Below are 25,484 nucleotides of genomic sequence, written 5' to 3' on the forward strand. Positions count from 1 at the left end.
TCACATCATTATTTAACCATTTTACCTCATTACTAGCCCTAAATTGCTCCTGTCCCAACTTTTTTTAAATGTGTTGCAGGTCTGAATGACAGGAAAGGATGCATATTTACAAATGACATGAAGTTGACCAGACAAAACATGAAATATTTTGTGTTCATATTGTCTGCAATGAAATACAAGTCAAAGTAAATTTAGAAATCACTTATTTTTTTATTTATTTGCGTTTTCCATACTGTCCCAACTTTTTCTGATTTGGGGTTTACTTTTTGCCTTGTGTGCACTGCAAAAAATGCTGTCATTTAGTATTTTTGTCTTGTTTCTAGTCTAAATATATCTAAAAATTCTTAAATCAAGATGTACGAGATCAGTTAAATTACATTAGATATTTTTTCTTGTTTTCTGGAAAATAAAATGAAATTGAAATGAGTTTGTTTAAAACAAGCAAATATATTTGCCAATGGGGTAAGAAAAATAATGTTTCTGTTTGGAATCTTGTTTCTGTCCCAAACAGAAACAAGGACGTGACATAACGAGAGGGAGTGCGGTGAATTTCAACAATAGGAAAACAATGGATCGCAATGACAGCTCGGACGCTGAGGACATTATAAATGTTTATTAATACTCATATGGCAGACCACAGCGATACAATTATGACACACAATTATGGACAGACCAGGATTAGACAGAACAACGATTACAGGAGACCGATTGAGTATTTATGTGAGGAGAAACAGTGGAGAAAAGCGGCAGGTGTCTCGGAGAGAGACCAGTGTTAGCTAGATAGAGACCAGTGTTGGCTAGATAAAGCTAGCTAACGATATGATCACTGTGCTCAGATCACAACACTGTACTGATTATTATCATGTATCGGGCAATAGCAAAGCTGGTAACGTTGTCATCTAGTAAGTTATTGATTTACTTACCAATAACAGAAACTTATAGGCGTCAGGAAAAGTCACACTCGTTAATATCCGTTCACACTAAACGTTATGTGATATAACGTTAGCGGTTTCTCATCACGACTGATTTGGTAACTTACAAGACTCACGCCACGGTGCACAGTTCACGTTTTCTCCGAGCTACATCTCTGACGGATCCGGGACCATCACATCTCCCGCCGGATGCGGGACCGTCACATCTCCCGCTGGCCGCCGAACCACAGACAGTAACGTTGTGTTATTGTGTTTATCCTTTATTCATTAATTCTGTATTATGGGTTTATTTCGTGTCGATTCACCGCTAGTGTGAGGATGTATATGACGTTATGAGTATGCATTTGAGAGAACTTGAATGTGCATACATGGCATGAATAAAATATCACATAATTTTGAACTTATTTTCGAAAAAGTGTGAGACTGTATTCATTTGTGTTAATGTACATACTTTGTATTCATTAATGTAAACACGACGGCAAAGAAGCATCGCGTGTGGATGTTTATTCATCCTTTAGGCAAGGTACACACTGGCTGCGTGACACGTGCGGCTCGCCATGCCGAAAGCACATGCTAGAAATAGAACCGATGCAACACGCAAGAGTGTTGGAAGCGTTTCCAGGCAAAATAGAATAGGAAAAGCTGTTTGTCATTTTGACACGAATACATATTAATAAATTACATTTTTATGTGTGAAAGTCTCAAGGTTTTGACATAAATGCAGATATAATTGTAATCAAAAAAATGTATATAATATCGATTTTCAAATATTGCACCTGCCAATACAGAACAAAATATTTTGTAGCCTATTCGGCCGTCAATACTGCCCAGTGCTGACGTTGTCTTTGCTGTATCAGTAGGCTATATATTTATTTATATATTTTATGTTTAACATGAAGTATAGGCCTTCCACTACGTCACCTAGCAGCAGCGGCGCCGCATCAGACACGCTTCTGGTGTGCAAAGACACAGAAAACGCCACGCTCACGTCACGCAGCCAGTGTGTAGCCGGCCTTACATGAGTATAACAATGTTTGACTTCATCATATCGCCGGGATGATAATCCTCCGGTCTAAAGCACTACACACACCACCGTGTGTTTTGAAGCAGATGCGCGAAGGGAAGTCCCGTTTCTTCACCTGCACAAAACGCCACCATGCAGAATTCCTAACTTTTTTTTTTTAGGAAACCTGTGGACTCCATGCCCTGACAGGCTGGATAATAATTTACCATGACAATGATAAATTGGAATAGAAAAACTACCGAAAATACACAGACTCTACTGAATACCAACCTATTCTGCACTGAGCCAACGCAGAGCTCGGCGAACCACTCCCTCTCGTGACGTAATATGACTCGATGTTGAAAAAAAAAAACTTTTTCCAAGCGGCCAACGAAATGGCCACTTTATCTACAAAATTTGTGCTCTTATGTATTTTTAAAACATTTTAAATCCTGCACTATCTTTTCATATGGTATTTTCATACAAGGTTATATATTAATCTCGAAAAAAATTTAACCTGCAATATGCCCTTTAAGAATTTTTTGATATTTGGACTGGAAAAAAGACAGAAATACCAAGTAAGAAAAGTATTTTTTGCAGTGTGGTTTTACCTAAATAGAGCACTTATTAAATTTAAATAAAAATAAGAGTTCTAGCTCAGTAATAATATTTACATATATATGTATGTATGTATGTATGTATATGTATGTATGTATGTATGTATGTATGTATGTATATATAAAATAGAAAAGAGACCGGCCCCCGGGTATGTCCACAACATCGAATCTGGCCCCCTTTAAAAAAAGTTTGGACACTCCTGCACTATGGGAAGAAGGCAATCCGGTGGAGGCGGTGTGAGGCTTTGGGCAATTTTCTGCTCGGAAACCTTGGGTCCTGCCATCCATGTGGAGGTTACTTTGACACCTGCCACCTACCTAAGCATTGTTGCAGACCATGTACACCCTTTCATGGAAACGGTATTCCCTGGTGCCTGTGGCCTCTTTCAGCAGGATTTGCAAAAATGGTTTAGGAATGGTTTGAGGAGCACGAGTTTGAGGTGTTGACATGGCCTCCAAATTCCCCAGATCTCAATCCAATCGAGCATCTGTGGGATGTGCTGAACAAACAAGTCCGATCCATGGAGGCCCCACCTCTTAACTTAAAGGATCTGCTGCTAACATCTCTGTGCCAGACACCACAGCTCACCTTCAGGGATCTAGTGTAGACCATGCCTCGACTGGTCAGGGCAGTTTTGGTAGGAAAAGGGGCACCAACACAATATTAGAAAGGTATATCATAATGTTATCCCGGTGCATGTATAAACAGTTGAAACATTTATATAATATATTATGCAAATTTATCTTTCTTAAATCTGTGTTTTATACGAATGGATTTCTGATGAAAATAAGGCAGCAAATAGGCAGCAAATAAAAATAAGTGCAAATAGTGATAGTGGCAACTAGATTCTATTTACACTAAGTGAAAATAACATTTTCTTAGCGATAGATGCTATTTACTAAGTGAAAATAGTGATATATTCTATTTATACCATATAAAAGTAGCAGTTCTTTGCAATGTGTGCAATAATTAAATGCAATTTATACTTTTTGACATATACATACTATTTGCACCTCAGTATTGTTGTACATTGTTGTACACAGGATGTAATAAGTATAAATGATTATATTTATTAAATGGATGCCGCCTTAATGGGACCATAAAAGCCCTCTCTACACCGACCCCTAACCCTACCCAATAAATGTTTTTATTATTATTAAACATTTTGTTAGGCACTGTATTTCCACATTTAGAAAATTTTCTTAATTTTTATTGAAAGTAAATGCCTTTCCGATGTGATTTGTGATGAGAAAAGGGATGAGCGAGCTCTGCAAAAGGCGGATTCGAACCTGGGTCGATCATGTCAAAACCAAGATCTTTAAGCCTTACGCTTTACTGATTGTGGCACTGAAGACATTGAAATACAAACGTTTAAAAAAAAAAAAATCTTGTTTGGCTCAACCAGGCATTGTTAGGCGGAGATAATGCGAATAGCACTTGCCAACAAGGCACGCTATTTGCACTTGGTGTGAATAGACACTGTGAATATAAAGTAGGAAACAGTCAACCCTTAAGTTGATGCTGTGCCAGCCACTTGCTGTGTTTACCATGTAATATGAACTTTGTCTCAATAGGGCCATTCGTACCATTGTGTTGAGCAGCTTTCCTGAGAAACAGACCAAACCTGGACCACATCAGCTGAATATGTAAGGAAGGAATGATGGTTGTCAGTTCTTTGTGTTGTATGCTGTTGAATTTGTGCTAATACTCTTACGCTCTTCTCTTTTATGTGTCCTGTAGGATGAATCTGGTCCAGCAGGAAAAGGAACTCACAGAGAACATACTAAGTGTGGTATGCCTGAAACTTGCTTGAAAGATACATGCATGTAGCTGCCTGCAGTGTGTTTTTATATACTGATATCTGATTGCTGTAACTCTGGGTATTAAAAGGAGACTTTAACACAAGATGCGTTAAGACAACAGCAGTATAACAGCAATATGTAGTGCATCAGATTAACCGCAAAGAAATCTTGAGATGATACAATGTGGTGACTTCCATTTGTTTGCATAGGCAAAGAATAAAACAATTATCAGACAGTAGCAATAATGCTTGTTGTATTTCTAGAGTTATATGGTTTTCTTATTCTTCAAAATTCCTTTTTTCTTCTCAAAGAAAGCTAATCATAGACCTTTCACTTGTTTAACACTCTGCTCTTCAGCTCAGAGAACAGGCCACAGACTCTATCATGGTTTTAGAAAGAGCCCTGAACATTAAAAAAGACTTCTACATTCACACGCTTCGTACCCTTGACCTGCTAGCTGCTGATTCCAGTACAGCCAATGGAGAGACTGAGTCCTCCACCGCAGGACTCCACATCAGCGCTGATCACCTGCACTGTCAGGTGTGTTCTGCAGATAATATAAAGGTGCCCAGTCATCATGTTCTGTTATTAAAAGTGAATAATGTTCATATCTGTCTGACAGGTGCATTACGATTTAGGAGGCATTTACTTTCAGCAAGGCTGTTCTGAGACTTCAGTGTATGAGAAAGCCAGAGAACACTTCAGAATGGCGCGAGAACTCCTCACGAAGGTGAGACATAATCAACTGAAAGGAACACCCAAAAAGGAACACGCTGTCATTATTACTTAGTCACTTCATGACACAACTGAAATGCTAAATTGACCAAACAGCATCCAGGTGTCTGTTCTTTGTACGTGGCTAACTCAGTTAGCTGGATTTGATTGTTGACGATTCATGATCTTGGATTGTTTTGTTCTTCGACACTCATCCTGGACTTGCTGTCATAGCAAAGCTTAAGCCTGCTCGGGAGGATTAGATTACATCTTTTTAAGCGGCGTTGATGCTTAAAACTTGTCTCAGCCACAGCTACTTTATTACAAGAGTTCCTTATAGGGGTATCAAAATTAATCGTTTCTTTGATGCAGACGAGGACGATTCGGTATCGGTTAAGCAATCAATCTATCAATCAATCAAATTTTATTTAAATAGCGAAAGGAGCACAAGGCGCTTTCCAGTAAAACATCAATAGACAACAGAATGTAACAACTGTACATAAAATAGCAGTCAGGTCAGAGGCTACGTTTTAAAAGCTTGTATGAATAAATGTGTTTTGAACTGCGATTTAAAAACACTCAGCACAGTGATGCTTCGTAAGTGTGCTGGAAGTGCGTTCCACAACTTTGGTAATGGATAGACCATAACCGATTATAATGTACTGATTATTTTCTGACGTCATTTGTCATGTACGTGCGTTGTCGCGTTAGCATACAAAGGCAGAGGGAGGCGAGTGCGAGTAATTAAAAATGCTCCAACTACTTTAAAAGCAGACATCTGGGCACATTTTGGCTTTTATGAACAACCTGGTAAGCACGAGCGGCAGAAGACACGCGCCGTGTGGAAATCATGTCACGCATAAATAAAATGTGCATGGGGTAATACCACTAACTTGAGAAACCACGTCAGCCGTTTTCATCGTGAGCTTGTGAGTGCCAAGGTAGACCCAGCTCAGCCAAAAATGCTGAAATGCTGATTCTTTTCATTGTTCATCGTCTGTTTTCTTGCGTTTATTTTGCTGATGCTGATTGCCGTAACTGAAATTGCATCCTGAGCAGCAGAGAATCAATCACACATACAGAGCAGTGTAGGCCAACAGGAATATCTGGACCACAGCCAATCAGAGGCAAAAACCCACCCCATTAGGGCTGCAGCTATCGATTCTTTTTGTAATCGATTAATCTAGCACTTAATCGATCGATTAATCGGATAAAAAAAATTCCGTGTTTTTAAACAACCAAAACAAATAATGTATAACGAAAATGAAGAGGAAAAGCAATTTAATTTATTAATATGCACAACAGGTTTCATATCCCTGACATCAAAGTAAATATCTTTTATGTAGATTTCTACACCTGCAGCATTTACCATTAGGCTACTAACAAATAATATATCATTTATGGGGTGAGCCTATTTGCTATGGTAACCTAGCAACTGTGTGTGTGTGTGTGTGTGTGTGTGTGTGTGTGTGTGTGTGTGTGTGTGTGTGTGTGTGTGTGTGTGTGTGTGTGTGTGTGTGTGTGTGTGTGTGTGTGTGTGTGTGTGTGTGTGTGTGTGTGTGTGTGTGTGTGTGTGTGTGTGTGTGTGTGTGTGTGTGTGTGTGTGTGTGTGTGTGTGTGTGTGTGTGTGTGTGTGTGTGTGTGTGTGTGTGTGTGTGTGTGTGTGTGTGTGTGTGTGTGTGTGTGTGTGTGTGTGTGTGTGTGTGTGTGTGTGTGTGTGTGTGTGTGTGTGTGTGTGTGTGTGTGTGCGTTTGCTTGAGGCTTCATTGCAGTTTGGTACGGCATACATACATTCATTTTCAATAGAACGCTTTATTTGGCTTGCATAGCGGTGCATTTTAGGTGAAGCATCCGTTCGAAATATCGCATCACAACATCACGTCCCATACAGTGAATGCTGAAATTATTGTTACGTGGCTACATAAAAGTTTAAGCATGTGATGCATTGCCACGATTGGTCTGACTGGCGCGATAGAGAGGAGGGCGTGTGTGTGTTACTGATTTTCTACTATTAAAGTTGGAAATTTTCCAACAAATGCAAAAAGTGCATTTCTTTGTGATTTTTTTTAAAATACTTGAAGGAAACAGTTCACTTTCAGCTGTTATTGTCTATGGAGCAGTTTTATGTTTGTTGTACATCAGATACAGATACATTAACACAGTAGTAGACCTACATTACATTTATTTGGATGCATTAATGAGAGAGTGATTGTGTGTGAATTACTCATTCCGTCTCTATTCATTATGAAGCTTTGGTTTGTAATTACTTCAAAGGTATTCAAATATATATTTGCATATGCCTATAACGGTTGAGTTGAGTTTCTAAGCTACTTTAGTGACTTTACCTTAGTCACAGGACAGCGTTGACACTGCGTTTTTGCCCTGCTCTCCGCGCGCGATCTTCACGCGAAAAGAGGTCTGCCTTCAGGGCGCGGCTCGTTGTCAAAGATGCAACACGGCTCAACTCTCCGCGTCACAGAAAAAAGCTGAGCACTGAATGGAGAAGTTTTCCATATTGTTGTTTTTGAATAGCGCACAATCGCTTCAATGTTCAAACTGGCAAGGCTTTAAAAGCATTTACTTGACAAACTTTATGAGGACGAAAGTGAAAGCGATCTGGCTTCGGGGCTTGCGCACACCGTGTGTGTGTGTGTGTGTGGCAGCTATAAGAACGGTAATCAACTTGCATAAACTGTGTAAAACATGCAGTTAGCCTACTATAGTGATTCTGGGCATCTAGAATCTAAACTAAATTCTAAATGTATCACGCGCTATGGTGTGCTTCCTGAACATTGAACAGCGGTCCGTGTGAATCAGATCCCTGCGCGTATAGTGCGCGTCATAGGAATTTAACGAGGCTTCGAGGCAGAATTTTTGCCTCGAGGAATTTTTATAAATAGAGTTAATCGAGCAACTCGATGAATCGTTTCAGCCCTACACCCCATCTCTGTCTCTGATTGGTTTAGACCACGATATGATCCAACCATGTGTGTGAGTTCCGTCAAAGGAGAACAAATGCTGCAGCTTCGTTCGTGTAGAGGCAGCGGATGCGAGGACGTTAGGTGCACTGGTGCGACCTAGGAAATATTTTAGTTGCACCCTTACAAATTTTGGTCGCACTCTAGAGCCCTGTATGTATATAATTTTGTCAGTCAGTTATATGAACTGAACCTTTAATTTATACCTGCTCAAAGAAAACACGCTTCTTGAATGCATCAAACATCAAACACAACTCTAGTCTGTGCACAGAAGACAACAGGAGCATTTAGAACAAATACACAAAATACTAAAAGCCACTTCAGGAGGTGATCTGGGCCGCATTACAGTGAAAGCTAAAGTCTAAATGCATCTAGTTGTTGAAACATTTTACTCCTCCCAACAATGCTAAAAAATAAATGTGTGAGAGCGTTATGGGCTATATGTCATGTTATAGCCAGATGACAGCGCTACTGAAGCACGCATCACTGAAGCACGAGCTGCTGTGTATCTCTTCATCAAGCTAATGCACAAACTACTGCAAATAAAACTGAAAGTGGTGCTCAGGTGCTCAACATACAATCATATTCATTTAAAGCAAAGAAACCGAATGATCTTACCAGTGCTATTGCCAATTTTGAAATTAGCTGGTAATCAATAAAATGCATCTCATATCTGTTGTTTTCGGTGACGTGAACTCTATTAAATCTGCATATAGTGCGGGAATTGGAGATTGGATTTATATCAGTTTTGTGGAGATGCATTTATGTGGCCAAATGTAAATGAAATTGTTTTGATAAATCAGATAGATATTTTATCTGTAAAAGCTCATGAAGTGCCCAGGTGTAAATAGGCCCTTTAAAAACTCTACATTTATATAATTTGATCCATTGAGTTTTTTTTTTCTCTAAGAAAAGTAGGCCTGCCCCCCCCCCCCCCCCCCCCCCCCCGCCCCAACACTCTCCCCGGTCAATGCTCCGACAACAGCCCAGACACGGAGCTACTTCAGCCACCAGTCTCCCCAGTCCCTAGTAAGATGCCAAGCCCTGGTCTAGAGGCCTGCACTCCCACGGGACTCGCAAGACCCAACACATAGTGTGGCGCGGGACTAGTTTTGATGGACGTGGGCGGTAAGGTACTCACGGTTGCAGGTTGCGGGAGAATAAAACTATTCACAGGACTTTGAAATAGAAATATCAAAGTAAAACATCTAGAAACAAATAAATTATTCAAATATTGCACAAAAGCAACAAGAACAACTAAAACAAAATAAAAACAATTTACAGGCGCAAGCATTGGCAGAGTTTCTATTTATAACTTGTTTTTGCTGCATTTTGCAATGTAGCCAATATGTGTTTATTTCTAGAACGCAGTGGCCAAACAGATGCATTTAAGATGGAATCACTGCTTAAAACTTCATAGTTTTGCTTAGTGCTGAATCCTGTATGCTCTGATTATAACAAAGAAAGTGTAGACATGGAAGATTCATTATGCAGTCATTTTCATTGATGAAAATGGAGCTTTGTGAGATCGCAATGAACTGAGATGATAGTTTTTTAGGAATTAGGAAGAGAGCGCACTGCGTGCATTCTGCCATGCCAAACCATGCACGCTTTAGCTTTTGCTTTTACGCTAAATTACTCTAAACGGTGTCAGAAAAAAATCTATTTATACTTTTATGCGGGCGGGAGCGGAACAAAACATGAATGTTGCGAACGAGAAGGTAACATATATATTTTAGAGGGAGCGGGACTGAAAAATCATGTGGCCAGAATCATGAAGAATGTGGCCAGAGCATGGCAGGAAATAGTGCATTTGTAAGCGGATCAACAACAAGGGGGACCCACTAAGACTTTGAGCCATGAAATGTTAGGTCTCAGTTCAGGGAAGCAACTTTAAACAGTAGCACTTTCAATTTTGAAATGTTTTTATTTTGCTTAAAATGATTTAGTTTGGCTGCTCAGTGAAGCACATTTATTTTATATACAGTATAAATTGTGCTTCAAATATTAAAAAGTATTTACGCACACCTTGTTGTTTAAAATCGTTTACATAATATATAAATGTATTTGGAGCGTGATTAAAAAGGTGACCTTGAAATTGTGGCGTTAAAGGTGACGCGAGCCGAGGAATAATTTGGGTGCATCTAAATTTTGTGCTGGTGCACCTTAATAAAAAAGTTGGGCGCACCAGTGCAAACAAGGCAAAAAGCCCTGACATGAGGATGCAGTGTATCGTCAATGCATTGTGATGCATCATGATACCGAATTTAACCGAATCGATGCCATGATAATCGTAATCGTGAGACCAGTGTAGGTTCACACCCTTAGTTCCTTACTGAACCAGGAGCAATAATAATTTTAAATAATCATATAAAAATAATATTATAATGTTTTGTAGTCTATAATACTATAGACACAGCCACTTGATTGAGCGATTTATTTGTGATGGAATATTTACTTTACTTAAAGATGTAAATGTAAAGATAATCATCACCACATCCTAGACCAGAGAGCAGTTGAAAAATCTTTTCTTTCTATAAAGTTAAATAAAAGTCCTGGCCCAGACAATATATGTGGCAAACTATTGAAATATTGCGCAGTGCAATTTTTTGTGATATTTTTAATAGGTCTTTATACTTACAACACGTACCTAACATGTGGATGCGGGCTGTTATTATCCCGGCTCCTAAAAATAATTGTCCCAAGGCATTTCATGACCTTAGGCCAATTGCCCTCACTTCTCTTTTAATGAAATCATTGGAAAAGCTTGTAAAGACAGAGATTGTAAGGCAAACTGAGCAAGCTGTTGACCCTATGCAGTTTGCCTATAGGGCACATAGAGGAGTTAAGGACGCAACAATTACTTTTCTTAATCTTTTGTCCAAGCACTTAGAAGGGAAAAATACTCGTGCTAGACTGTTGTTTATTGACTTTTCTTCAGCTTTTAACACTATCCAACTTCACATTTTAACTATGAGACTAATAGAGCATTTTAAGCTGAGCAAAAATTTGGTGGGTTGGATACTGGATTTCTTGACATAGAACACAGAGGGTAAAAGTAAATGGTATTTTATCTGATTTATTATGTTCGTCCACTGGTTCACCCCAGGGTTGTGTTCTTTCACGCTTATTTTATATTTTGTACACTAATATGTGTCAAAGTAACCATGTAAATAGGACTATATTGAAATTTGCTGATGACACCGTTATTGTGAGTTTGCTACACAACAATGAGCCTGGCCATGGTCCTGTTATTGAGGAGTTTGTCTCCTGGTGTGAAGAATCTTTTTTGGAGTTAGATATTAAAACAAAGGACATGGTTATAGATTTTAGAACTTGTACTTCATGTTATGACACTATGATTATTAAAGATCAGGCTGTGGATTGTGTTGAAAGCTACAAATACCTTGGGACAGTCATAGATTCTAAACTGACTTTTGAAAAGAACTGTGAGATGGTTCGTAAAAAGGGACATCAGCGTCTGTTTTGCCTCAGAAAGCTGAATAGATTTCACATTGACAAATCTAGGATGACCCTTTTCTTTGAATCTTTATTGGCCTTTATGAGGCCTTTATTGAATCTATTTTGTCATTTTCCCTTGTGGCGTGGTTTGGTAATTTGTCTTTTGAAGAACAAAAATTCTTTGAATCAAATTGTTAGGTGTCCAAGTAAAATTATAGGTGAACCACAATTTAACTTAGCAGATTTTTACTCCAATTATTTACAGCGTAAGGCGAGTTTTATAATTAAAGATTGTTCGCACCCTTAACATGACGAGTTCCAGCTCCTCCCCTCTGGATGTCGGTTCGTGGCCCCTAGGTGGAGAACTAGATGATATAGGAACACTTTTGTACCTGCAGCTATAGAATTATTAAATGAAAAAAGTAGGAGGTGACATGCTGGTTAATTTATATAATTTAGGTGGGTGTTGAGGGTATGTGTAGAAGCGCATTGTCATGACTGTTTATACATTGTAATTAGGGCTGGGCGATATGGAGCAAAAAATATATCTCGATATATTTTGCTATATCTCGATATACGATATATATCTCTATCTTTACAGGAAAAATAACCCCCCAAAAACTACTGCAAAAACAAATATGCCAAATACCACAAAGTCTTTTTTTTTATTGAAGTGCAAAGAGGTAGGCAGTTGTAGGAATATGTAGGAACAAAGTAGGGATGCAACAATACAGTAAGTCCACAGTTCAATACATACCTCGTTTTTTTTACCACGGTTTTCGGTTTGGTTCTGATGGCTAGTCGCATCAGATTTTTGCTATTCTATTCTTAGCCGAACAGCAACAGCTTAAGGAGGAAAAAATACTATTTTCTTTATTGCAATACTCTTTCTTTATTTTACTTAAAAGACTTGAAAAACCTTACTTAAACTTAAAACTTTACCTTTAAAAAACCTTGTACACATTCCTAGTGTACTGAATAATATAAAATAAATACATATTTATAAAGATTTACACTGGCAGCTCAGAGCCGTACAGCTGCATTTAAGTATGAAATTGAATTAATAAATGTAAAAATAAAACACTACATAGACTTCCCTATAAAATATACATGGATTCTTATTAAAGCTACTGTATTAGTTTTTCAGTCAAGAGCCGTGAATGATTTTGTCTTTGTCTTTTGTTATTTTATTAACCACTAAAGGAATAGTTCACTCAAAAATGAAAATTCTGTCATTGATTACTCGCGCTCAAGTTGTTTTAAACCTGAAGTTATTTCTTCATATATTTTGAAGAATATTGGAAACCAAACAGTTGCTGGTCCCCATTGTAGGAAATAATAATATGAATGTCAATCGCTACCATCAGCTGTCTGTGTTCAACAGAAGAAATTAATACAGGTTTGGAACAACAATAGAGTGAGTAAATAATGACATAATTTTAGTGTGAACTGTCCCTTTAAGGACAAGCGGCAGCTGCCCTGCTGTCAATTTAAGACTTTCACGCATCTAATATACAGACACACGCCGATTTTACTTTCACTTTAGACATAACCGACTGTGTTTATGTTAACCTTGTGTGTATTTGACAGTATTAGCGCAGTAATATTTAGTCCAGTAATCACTTGTTTGACAGGCTTTTAGTGCGCGCGCTCGGGAAAGCACATAGTGCCCTACGCGCAAGGCTTTAAAACGCATGCAAATAATGAATTTTCATTCAAAAATAAAACAACTCATATCAAGGGCATAGTAAGTAACCTTCTCCAGCAAGCAAGCCGCTCTCTCTCCATAGTGTACAGTCGCGGGAGTTCTTGTCTCGCAAAGTAATGCCGCCTAGGTAAACTGTATTTTGGATCAAGTGTTTGAGAACCAACTGTCGGCATTCATGGCAGTAGACATCTGTCTGCTGTTCGTCCGACGCCTTAAAACCAAAATAGCTCCATATAATGGAGCCAGTTGTTTTTAAGACGAGTTCTGTAGCCTCCGAGCTGGTTGCAGACGCCGCCATGACAACATGCGAGGGGAAGGGAAAACAAAAGCAAGGAGGCAGGGGCGAGCGAGCGGGGGCGAGCACAGCACAGAGAAGGCAAACAAGCAAAGTGGCGGAATCAGAATTAAATATAAACAATATATCGATATATACGATATGTCAAAATCCATATCGTGTTTAAAAAATATCTCGATATATTTTAAATATCGAGATATCGCCTACCCCTAATTGTAATATTTATAGTTATTGTATGCTATTATGTTTTTATGAATTGTCTTAAGGTTGGATTGCTGAATCTCCTGTCTGCACAACAAATTTACCTTCGGGTACTAAGAAAGATACCTTGACCGTGACCTTATAATTTTATTGGAGTTTTAAATTTATTATAATTTTAACTGTACACATGCTGTATATTCAAGGGGGTAAGTAATCCTGCACCCGGAAAGCGTACCTTCCATAGGGGCAGCCATTGCTAACCAAGCCATCACCTGCTGTTAGCATTCCATTGACTCCCATTCATTTTGTCATCACTTTGACAGCGAATAACTTTACATCTGAGGCGTTTAAAGACTCCATTTGTCCACTGTTTATTTCTAAAGAAACACGACAATTTATAAAAGGCTCCATTACCTTGTATCTTACACTATTGCCCCGTAGAAGCCGTTTTTGTAAAAATAGGCAAACGATTGTGTCATAACCACGCGACAACCGGCGCAGAGTAGAGAAATTACCGTATAGACAGGAGGAGAAGCTCGCAGGCAATATTTTACTGTCTATAAGGCAATTTATTAAAATAAATTAATAAATACTATGCAAAATGACAAAACAATTAAAAAGAATACTTATCAAAAGTTGCTCCTGCTCATGCTCTCCGTTTCTGCTAGATTTGATGATTCAGATTTAAATTTGCACAACTACTAGAAGGCTTACAACTGTCAGACAGGTTGCTCACGTCACATCTACGTCGTCAAGCTCAGTCTGCGGCTGCGCTGTACGCTCAGCCATCAGGAAGTGAATGCTTCTAATTGACTTCACTTTTCTGCGTGGAAGTCTATGGGGTCGCTGTGTCCATTTCTTTTACTGTCTATGTGTATATTTAGTCTGAGTTGTGCATTCATTTGAGCGGTGACGGATATTATGGGAGGGGCTTGATGCAGCGCGGAAGATGCAGATAACTTGATCTTGACCCTTAAGAAACTTTAATTAATGCTGTGAATTACTAATTACAACATTGAAATAAAAATGTAAAGGCTGTACAAATACTAGAAATCAGTGGACGGCAGTGGCTCAGTGGTTCATGTAGGTTGTCTACACTGCATGAAAAGTGGGATTTTCGACCCCGTAAACGTCTGTATACTCCCGGAAATCTCCCTAATTTTTGGCAGTTTTCGACAATTTAGAGGCAGCGAACGTCGCGTTCGTCTGTGCCACAAATTGTCGTAAACGAACCATGACGTAGGTGGAGAGCCCCCCGCTGAGAGACAGCGCGGAGGTGCGACGCCTCTAATTAGCATATGAATAGCAGCGAAACCAGAGAGTCAACGGCCTGACTTGAATTTACTCACTCAGTATTGGCTGAAGCCACTACATTTAAAAAAGAAAAATCCCTCGTGATTGGTTGGCAGATCACTGCAAACCAATCATTATTGGTCACCCTGGCTCATTATAAATGTAAACCCCAATAATAATAATAAATATATAATTTATGTTGTAATAATTTATGTTTTATAGTAATGGTATTGTGCTATGAACTACACTATTCATACCATCAAGGAATATATGGGAAAATTTGCCCGGACCGTGCCGTTTATTCAAAGAAAGAGCTTATAAACACGCAGCTGTTTATTCAAAGAAAGAGCTTTATTGTCAAACACACAACTATGTACAGAGCAGCAGTAATGCCTCTTATGTTGTCCTCCAAAAACGTCAAAAAGAAGCGCCCAAAACATTTGGGAAACATAGGCGTATATGGCGTTGGCCGCACAATCCATCCAGACACCCCGTCAACAATGCCGTCTTCCTCATCAGATATGAGTTCAATGGTCGCGCACTTCCAGTCCATCTCATCCTCACCCAGCACACTCTCGCTTCCAGCAACTGTAATACAATCCATAAAGACAATAAGCAACCTGAAAAATACTCACATTGACAAAAAACAGATCTAATATAATAAATCTTACCCTTTTTCTTCTTGATCGACTCGGAGCTAAACTTCGCAGTTTCCGCCTGCGATGTAAGTTCAGGTTGTTTGTATCTGAAGCTCCGGCGTGTCGATTCATAATACGTCTTACAGGCAGCTGGAAAACAATTACATGAGACTGGTATTAATAAAAACAGTCACGGTAAAATTAAACAAGGAATGAGAAAAACATTAGACGTTTTACTTACACACAATGTCGTCTTGATCAGCGGTTAAATCTGGACTCGCGGAAATCGCTCCAAGCAGATAAGAGGTCACGGCTTCGTTATGAGCCGAGGATAGTCTGTGTAAACAAAATGTGCAGTTTTAAGCTCGGATCTATTAACGCATCCATTTCCTTATACAGCTGAATAAAAGCATATTCTTTAAATCGTAACGTTACATTACCCATGATCTGGTTCATAGCGCCTGCAGTTTGCCTCAGAGTTGTGAAGACGAAGACAGCCTCCTGAAAATGAGTCCAAAAAGTTGGCCGCGTCCATGCAGAGTTGAAGACGCCGTCCATTCATTTTTGATCACGAAAAAGGAAAGCAGCAAAAAACATAAGAAATGTAAAAAAAAAAAAAAAAAAAAAAGTTTAAAGCTCGTCTTCTACGCGTCATGGCCTCGACCTCGAACGTGATTGGACTAGGGCTCTACTATGGAACGCGCCCGGGGCCAAATCTCTTTATACGAAACGCGTGACTTGTGATCGTGTTAACACGCACTGTTTGTCCGCGTCAAGCAGCAATTTTTTTACGTGTTTCTTTTGTATGTGTAGACACGCACATTCTGGTCGTGTAACAGGCATACACGCACAGTCGACGCACAGTTTTAACATGTTAAGAAGACACATTTGAACGTGTTTCTTAACGCGCACATTCTGTACACGTCGAAGTGTAATATTTTTTTTTTTAAAGCAGACTTACCTTTAGATGTAGCCTAGGCTACATACATATTATTATAAGATATTAATTAATTGCTTAACTGACTACTGTGCTAGAGTAAAGTAGCCTAATGTTACAATGTATATTAAGTAAATGCTTAATATTATACAATTATTATAATTTATTAGTTTGTTGTATAGTTTGTTTATACTGTTCTGTCTCTGTTTTGTTTCCAGGAACATCTGATGAGTGCTATAATAAAATGACTTAATTATATTTAAAATATGTTTTGATATTCATTTTATTTATATTATTAATATTTTATTTACCCATAAACGTGTCTTTAGGAAGCCATAAGTTATAGAGACAAGAATAACTTTTGCCATTTAAATGCCACATTGATTTACTGAGGACCCATACAGCCAATGATCATGTGTGAAAACACTTATACATAAATTGATCACTTAGAAATCAAAACTAAGGTTTGAGAAAGAAAGAATATGCATACAACAAAATATATTGTTTCATAGGAGCTTCAGTAACAAGTTCAAAACAAATTCTGCTGTAAACCGGCTCTAACAAGCCAATATAGTGTCAATATTCAGCTCAAGTGACTTCAGTGTAGATTCAGTTCAGTTGATTTCAGTTCAACTGTAAAATTCCTCAGTTGTGCATATTTGTGTGTAGTTAGATATATGCAAAAACAACATTTTTGGAAGAGTTAAAATAGTTTTGCACAAAGTGTTGCTTTTGCAAGCGATGTCTGATGTTTTGCATGTTGTGTGTTTTGTGTGTAGAGTTACAAGAAATGGAGCCATATCTTCAGAAATTGTGTGTAAGCAATTAGATAAAACTGTAAATGAATCCAGTTTATTTTAGTTCAGGACTCATAGTCCAGGTGTTAGTAATCTGTGCTTAATCTTTGTTCCAGGCAACAATTTTTTAACTCACGATTAACTAGATTAAGGCCTACTCTTGGCATAATTTAAACCCTGTCCAGGAAACCACCTCTTAAAAATCTGCATTGATAATTCATAAAATGTGGTGTGAGCTCAATTTAAATGACAATTACAGAAAAACACAATCTGACTTAACTATTAACACACAAACTTGTACTTTTCACATTTATGATTAATAGCCATTTAGAAATCATTCACAGTGCAGGGTGGAAAAATTAATGTTGGTATGTAAACTGTATGCTTTACTTGATTTATTTGTGTGCTTTGGTTCATTGTCTTGTTGCATCATATAACCTCTCTAAAGGTTGAAGACATGAACTGCTGTCCTGTATTTTTTTTTTTTTTTACATAACATTGGTTATTGCTAATGACATATAGAGTAATTAATCTACACTGTGAGCCCGGACAAGTTGAATCTACTTAAAAAATTGGAGCAAACTGGTTGCCCTAAAAATTTAGTAATGTGAACTAAAACGAGTACATTTAACTTAAATTTAAGTTAACATTTTAACTTAAACTTTAATCTTGTTTTAGTTAAAAAAATTTAGAACCTAGATAAAACTCCCCCTGCTGCTATACTCGGATTTGCATTTGTGTAGCTCACAGCATGTTCATTTACATGATAAAGCCTCCCCTAGAATTAAGGGGAGGGGGGGTCATGGGGGGACAACTGCCAAGCAAGGCCCACGTCAATTTCCGACAATTTACGGCAGTTTTCGGTGTTGCCTGCAAATTGCACACAATATGCAAAAATTTGCCTGCAAAAATACACACAGTCGTAAACCTGAAGTTCCACGGCAATCTGCAGTGCCACATACTGACGAAAATCCCACTTTTCACGCAGTGCTAGAAACCGGAAGGTTGGTGGTTCAATCCCCGGTTCCACCTGACCAAGTGTCGAGGTGTCCATGAGCAAGACACCTAACCCCAGCTGCTCCCGACGAGCATGGATGGCGCCTTGCATGGCTGACACCGCCGTCGGTGTATGAATGGGTGAATGTGAGGCAAGATGTAAAGCGCTTTGGATGACCATGGGTCTGTTGAATGCGCTACATAAATGCAGTCCATTTATAAATAATTGGGAATCATGTTTGTTTTTTTTGTTTTTTTTTGTTTTTAAGTGCACATTTCATTTATCTATTATAACTTTTATGTAATTTTGGTTTCTTGGCTGTTTCCTTATAAAAGGTCCTAAAAGTTTTTTACCAGGTGTCTTTTTTTAATTATATGATGTCATTACGTTGCTGTCTTGCCGCCAGCCAATTGCTGCATTGCTGATTGTGGTTTCGAGTATCGATGCATCTGCCCTCTTCAGGGAACACAAGTCATCTCAGACAATGTAATCCAGATATTTTAATCAAATCCACAAATTCGTTTGAAGAACCAAATTAGTCAGATATCGGTTATCACAATTAGAAGATCTGGCATCTGTCAAATCATCTCAGATGTATTATTAAGCGAGGTACGAAGAACGGATCCCAGGATTGTACTAATTTGTTGAGATAATCAACATGCATTTCTGAATCATGACTTTATTTATTTTTGTTGTGTGTGATGGCAGCTGGATTTCTCTGCATCTCTCTGTTGTTTGGATGAGCAGCGGTTGGCTGGATACTGGAGCGCCTGCAGAACTCTGACCGGAACCTCAGATCCCAACGAGAGCCAACACACCCCGTATGGTCAGATCAGCGGCTTCATGAGGAACCACAGTTATGAGGTCAGCAAGAACTCTCAATGCACTGTGCTGCCATTAAATATGTTGAGATGAAAAGAGTACTATGGTACTCTTATTGAATAAAGAGCCTTAATGATCACATGACAAAAGTTTAAACCAGAGTTGTGGACTCAAGTCGCATGAGTTAGGCCCTGTCCCAAATGGCACACATCATATGCCTTTTGGCATATGTGGCAGTATGTGTACAGTTAAAATTATAACGTGTCCGTTAAGTTTATGAAACCGTAGGGTGTACCATCAATTTGTCATTTAGGTTTCAGGAGGGTGCTTGCGAGCACCACCTTTGTGGTGGATATGCACCCGCAATGCACACTTTTGCCGAGCCTGCACTGAAGCGTTCTACACAGCAGAATTCTACCCAACAGTCAAAGAAGCATTATGTCACGAATGCGCAGACTCGTATGAAGACTAGTACAGGTGTTGTTTAGAGTGCCATTTAGAGTGACAGGGCCTTAGATTTGACTTGGACTTGAGTACCAAATGTGATGACACTTTGACTATAATGATTCGCTCCTTGACTTTGACTTGAGCCCTTTGACTTGGAAAGTCTTTAATGGCCTACCTTCTAAGCTCCAAAAGATTAGAGCTGCTCTGGCTGGCACTGAGCCAGAGAGAGCGGGACTCGCTCTGCGAGCACTTGCCATATAGGCTATCACAGATCTGTTCATTGTTTTCAACCCCATAAGGTTTTTTTTTTTTTTACATTTAAATTTACAAGTACTAGTAAACCATTTATAATTTTTGGTAAAAAACAACAACAACACTGATATATGTATGGAAGCGGCAATGGTAAACCTTTCTAACATAATTTGAAGGAGAGATTCACCAAATTTTTTGTATAATTATGTTAATATAAGACTTAATGAAATTCAATAATTTTAATGATACTGAATAAAAAAAATACAAGCCAATAAAATAACACTTTCATTGAAAAGGAGCACTAAATTGGACAAAAAATATATGAATATAAAATATGATTGTTATTCTTTATTCAGTTCTATGCAACAGAATCAGATTTATTTTTTAATCAATCATCTAATGCAGTGGTTCCCAACCACGTTCCTGGAGGACCCCCAACAGTGCACATTTTGCATGTCTCCTCAATCAAACACACCTGATTCAGGTCAACAGCTCATTAGTAGCTACTCCAAGACCTGATGTGGGTGTGTCAGACAAAGGACACATCCAAAATGTGCACTGTTGGGGGTCCTCCAGGAACGTGGTTGGGAACCACTGATCTAATGTATAGTTGTTACCAGGTTACAGCATAGTAGGGCTCAAATCGATTAATTGCATCCAAATTAAAAGTTTGTGCTTACATTATATATGTGTGCTTACTGTGTATACATATTATGCATATATAAATACTCACACATGCGCATATGCACACACACACACACACACACACACACACACACACACACACACACACACACACACACACACACACACACACACACACACACACATATATGCATGCATACAGTGGGGAGAACAAGTATTTAATACACTGCCGATTTTGCAGGTTTGCCCACTTACAAAGCATGTAGAGGTCTGTAATTTTCATCATAGGTACTCTTCAACTGTGAGTGACAGAATCTTAATCACATTGTATGATTTTTAAGTAATTAATCTGCATTTTATTGCATGACATAAGTATTTGATACATCAGAAAAGCAGAACTTAATATTTGGTAAAGAAACCTTTGTTTGCAATTACAGAGATCATACGTTTCCTGTAGTTCTTGACCAGGTTTGCACACTGCAGCAGGGATTTTGGCCCACTCCTCCATACAGACCTTCTCCAGATTCTTCAGGTTTCGGGGCTGTCGCTGGGCAATATGGACTTTCAGCTCCCTCCAAAGATTTTCTATTGGGTTCAGGTCTGGAGACTGGCTAGGCCACTCCAGGCCCTTTAGATGTTTCTTACGGAGCACCTCCTTAGTTGCCCTGGCTGTGTGTTTTTCGGGTCGTTGTCATGCTGGAAGACCCAGCCACGATCATTCTTCAATGCTCTTACTGAGGGAAGGAGGTTGTTGGCCACAATCACGATACATGGCCCGGGTCATCCTCCCCTCAATACGGTGCAGTCGTCCTGTCCCCTTTGCAGAAATGATGTTTCCACCTCCATGCTTCACAGTTGGGATAGTGTTCTTGGGGTTGTACTCATCCTTCTTCTTCCAAACACGGCGAGTGGAGTTTAGACCAAAAAGCTCTATTTTTGTCTCATTAGACCACATGACCTTCTCCCATTCCTCCTCTGGATCATCCAGATGGTCATTGGCAAACTTCAGACGGGCCTGGACATGTGCTGGTTTGAGCAGGGGGACCTTGCGTGCACTGCTGGATTTTAATCCATGATGGCGTAGTGTGTTACTAATGGTTTTCTTTGAGACTGTGGTCCCAGCTCTCTTCAGGTCATTGACCAGGTCCTGCCATGTAGTTCTGGGCTGATCCCTCACCTTCCTAATGATCATTGATGCCCCACGAAGTGAGATCTTGCATGGTGCCCCAGACTGAGGGAGATTGACCGTCATCTTGAACTTCTTCCATTTTCTAATAATTGCACCAACAGTTGTTGTCTTCTCACTAAGCTGCTTGCCTATTGTCCTGTAGCCCATCCCAGCCTTGTCAGGGTTCCCGCGGGGTCTTAAAAAGTCTAAAATTTCAAAATCAAAATTTTAGGCCTTAAAAAGTCTTAAATTCGCTGAAGTATTGTTCTAGATCTTAAATCATTTTAAACAGGTCTTAATTTTACAACATCTATGTCTCTATTGCTCATTGAAATGCTCCCGCAGCACTTTAGTGTGTGTTTTATCCGGGGTTTTGTAGTTCTTTCTTTCGCTAGTCCAACAATAGTTTGCTGTATTACAACTACAAATGAGACCAACATGCATCTTATTGCAGCCAATCAGTGTTATTGGTGCGAGTCCAGTGTTTCCCACACATAGACTAATTTGTGGCGGTGCGCCACAGAATCAACACCAGCCGCCACATATTGCGTGTCGTTATTCTTTTTCTTTTTTTACCCTGTTTAAAACATGCAGCGTATTCGTTTAGCTGCACTTTCTTTCCCTGCTCTCCCTCCGTCTCTGTCACTCAAGCGCGTCTCTCGCTCTCAAATTGCCAAACCTGCTTTTGTTATTGAACAAAATCTAAGCTTTTACATTTTTTTTAAGTTTTAATGCGAAATTCAAACAATAAATAGCGTTTTGGCGCTAATGTGGCATAACAGTTAAAGCCAGAGGCGAAATGCTCTCATCTCCTGGCGGCGCGCGCGGTCACGTGGTTCACAGAGCTCTCAATACTTCTAGCGCTGTGTCAATACATTTGAATTGATAGACGACAGTTTCACTATTCAGGTATTTGCAAGTTTTGGTAAACAGTACAGCATAGTGTGCATTGACTATTACGTCAACCACATTTACAGTATCATTTTATTATGGAGAGTGATGGAGATGCAACATTGTTTACCTTAATGTTAATGTTTTTCTTGCATTTAGCCCTCAGGTATTCTTTACTAATTGGTCACACTCACACTCATTGATGGTCAAATGTGACCACACACCTAAACTATTTTTCAATTAAATAAATGTTCTATATTTTAGTTTAATAATAACAATAACAATAATTATGGTCCATTAATGACCATTTAATTAATTAAATGAAAATAAATACTTCTAATGTTTTTTCTTATTTATATTACAATTGGTGTAGTAATTAAGGTTAAAATGGAGAAATCCAATGCAAATTAGAGTCATTATGTACTTGGAAAAATAATTAACTTTATTTGTAATGCCATGGTTTACCCACTATAGGTGCCTATATGGCTCTTTAATAAATATACATGTATCTAGTCTAGTTGCTCAAAAAAGTATTGCAGATCATAACTGCTTACTTATTTTTAGGTTTTGCATTTGAATACATTTAGACATGATCAAACACTAGATTTCTTTAAATGCGAAATTTTAAAACGTTAATAACTTGCATCCTAATATTTTTTATGATACTTATACAAGCACACACAAGTGAATATTAATGAATGTGAGCAAATATAATTTAAAATAGTTTGAAATGGAGCTAAAAGGCAAACTTATTTTTCCTTATATGTACAGTAGGCTATATACATATTAATTGATACTGAATCAAGATCGAAATCGATATTTGTGCCAATCACCAACCCCAAATTCCCCCCTGCCCACCACCACAAATTGGTTTCTAATCTGTGGGAAACACTAGAGTCTCTTTCGGATTGTACCACAGTCACATCAAACTGATTTTATTCTTCAGCTAACAGTTCTCCAGTTCTTATAGTTCTGTGATCGGGAAAGCGAAGACAAATCTTTCTCACCTGCCATCTCGCATAATGAGCAAATAAAAGTATGATATGCCTGATAGCACAAAAAAAAAACAGTTAATAAACCACAAACTCAGTTTGTTACTGACCGATGTCATTCTGACTGTAGATTCTGTGCACACGTTTGCTGCCTGTCAGCGCTCGCGCGAATGTGTTCTATTTCTAGGCTTATTGCCCCTGAACGATTCAATACACACATTACACACAAATATGATTAAATTAACACAAATACACACCCTTTACTTCAGGGGTCTCAAACTCTTTTTACCTGGGGGCCGCTGGAGGTAGACTCTGGGTCAGACTGGGCCTCATCAAGTATTACACATAAAAAGTGTTTAAAGTATTCAAAAAAAAAGTAGCACAACTTATTTAATCTTCTCAATCTTTATTATTAACAGTTCTTCAACATGAATGTTTCTTCTGAACATGAACTGTTCCTCTGAGTTTGAACTAAATATAGCCTATAGAAATTAAATCATGTAATATGAAATAATGAATGATTTTAATTTTATTTTAAATAATAGACTAATTCACAGCAAGGCCGTAACCAGGTCAAACAGAACAGTGAGCGAAATTCTAGGTCTAATTCTAGTTGGGAAATAATCTTTTTGGGACTATTTGTAAACAATATTTGCATTAATTTGCGTCATATATTATTAGTCCCGATATTCTTTGCATGAGTGAGTTAATAAATACATAGATCCGCGAAAGACTCGAATTCCTTAGTGGTCTGGTGGTAGAATTTTTGTCAACCGTGTCAAAGGTTCCGGGTTCTAATCCGCTCTCATATCGTTTTTCTTCATTAAATTCAAAGATGTTCACCAATGCTTGTATAATAAGACCATGGACACGTTTACATTTTCTTTTGTGATTTCACCGCGGAAACAATAGAGTCTCTCTCAGCAACGGGATAGATTGACGCGCTCGTCTGTGTGTGAAGACTGTGCAGTGTGCACGAGCCAAAAGAGAACGTAAACCCTGCCTACTTTGATTTGATTGGCCATCTCAAAAAATTTGACATTGACGAGCGCTGTTTGACCACTTTCGTTTCAACTGTCTGATCAGCTTTGTTTGTCTGTTCTTGTCAATCATGCGGTGTCAACCAACTATACTGCAACTCTCTCTCTTTCTCACTCTCACTCTCACTCACACACACACACACACACACACACACACACAAAGGAGGCAGCAAGCGCGGCAAGTGCTGCACATGCAACTGCAAAAAGGTGCTTTTCAGAGCAACGCGTGGCACTAACACTAAACTTTGATGTCAAGAAGGGGGCCACAAAATATCATCCTGCGTGCTGCAAGTGGCCCGCGAGTTTGAGACCCCTGCTTTACTTGATTACTTTGAAAACTTTTTACGTAAATTAAGCAATTGACTATTGATGTGGGTGGTTTACTTGTAAGATTTTGGTCATATTTCCCACTTTAAGCGATCACGTTATTAAAGCTAGTAGCACACCACTGGACCTTTTATTGTCACGTGTGACTTGTGCATCTAACCATAATAATATGGTAAATGTGGCATCCAAATTTCTGGAAATGACCACCACAAAATCCGTAACCCCCAACCCACAGAGCTCTGTGTCCAAGCACATTAATAGAGAGGCGAAGGGAAGGATAAGATGTGGTAGAAAAAAGTGTACAAGCAATAGGGATAACCACACCCTGGAGAGGATTGTGAAACAAAACCCATTAAAAAATGTGGGGGAGATTCACAAAGAGTGGACTGCAGCTGGAGTCAGTGCTTCAAGAACCACTACGCACAGATGTATGCAAGTCATGGGTTTCAGCTGTTGCATTCCTTGTGTCAAGCCACTCTTGAACAACAGACAGCGTCAGAAGTGTCTCGCCTGGGCTTAAGACAA

The 25,484-nt window shown here is 38.8% G+C and overlaps 1 protein-coding gene across 4 annotated transcripts in view; it reads left to right on the forward strand.

Moving 5' to 3' along the window:
- ints8 (integrator complex subunit 8) overlaps positions 1–25,484 on the forward strand; it is a 145,042-nt gene that overhangs the window by 24,902 nt on the left and 94,656 nt on the right. For all 4 annotated transcript variants that reach the window (XM_079829354.1, XM_079829355.1, XM_079829356.1 and 1 more), the window contains exons 5-9: positions 4,128–4,199; positions 4,294–4,345; positions 4,713–4,895; positions 4,978–5,085; positions 19,084–19,239. In XM_079829354.1, the coding sequence (XP_079685480.1) occupies positions 4,128–4,199; positions 4,294–4,345; positions 4,713–4,895; positions 4,978–5,085; positions 19,084–19,239 (571 nt within the window). The remainder of the gene's footprint in view (positions 1–4,127; positions 4,200–4,293; positions 4,346–4,712; positions 4,896–4,977; positions 5,086–19,083; positions 19,240–25,484) is intronic.

Source organism: Gobio gobio (genome assembly GCF_949357685.1).
Source record: "Gobio gobio genome assembly, chromosome: 11".
NCBI classification, from domain to species: domain Eukaryota; kingdom Metazoa; phylum Chordata; class Actinopteri; order Cypriniformes; family Gobionidae; genus Gobio; species Gobio gobio.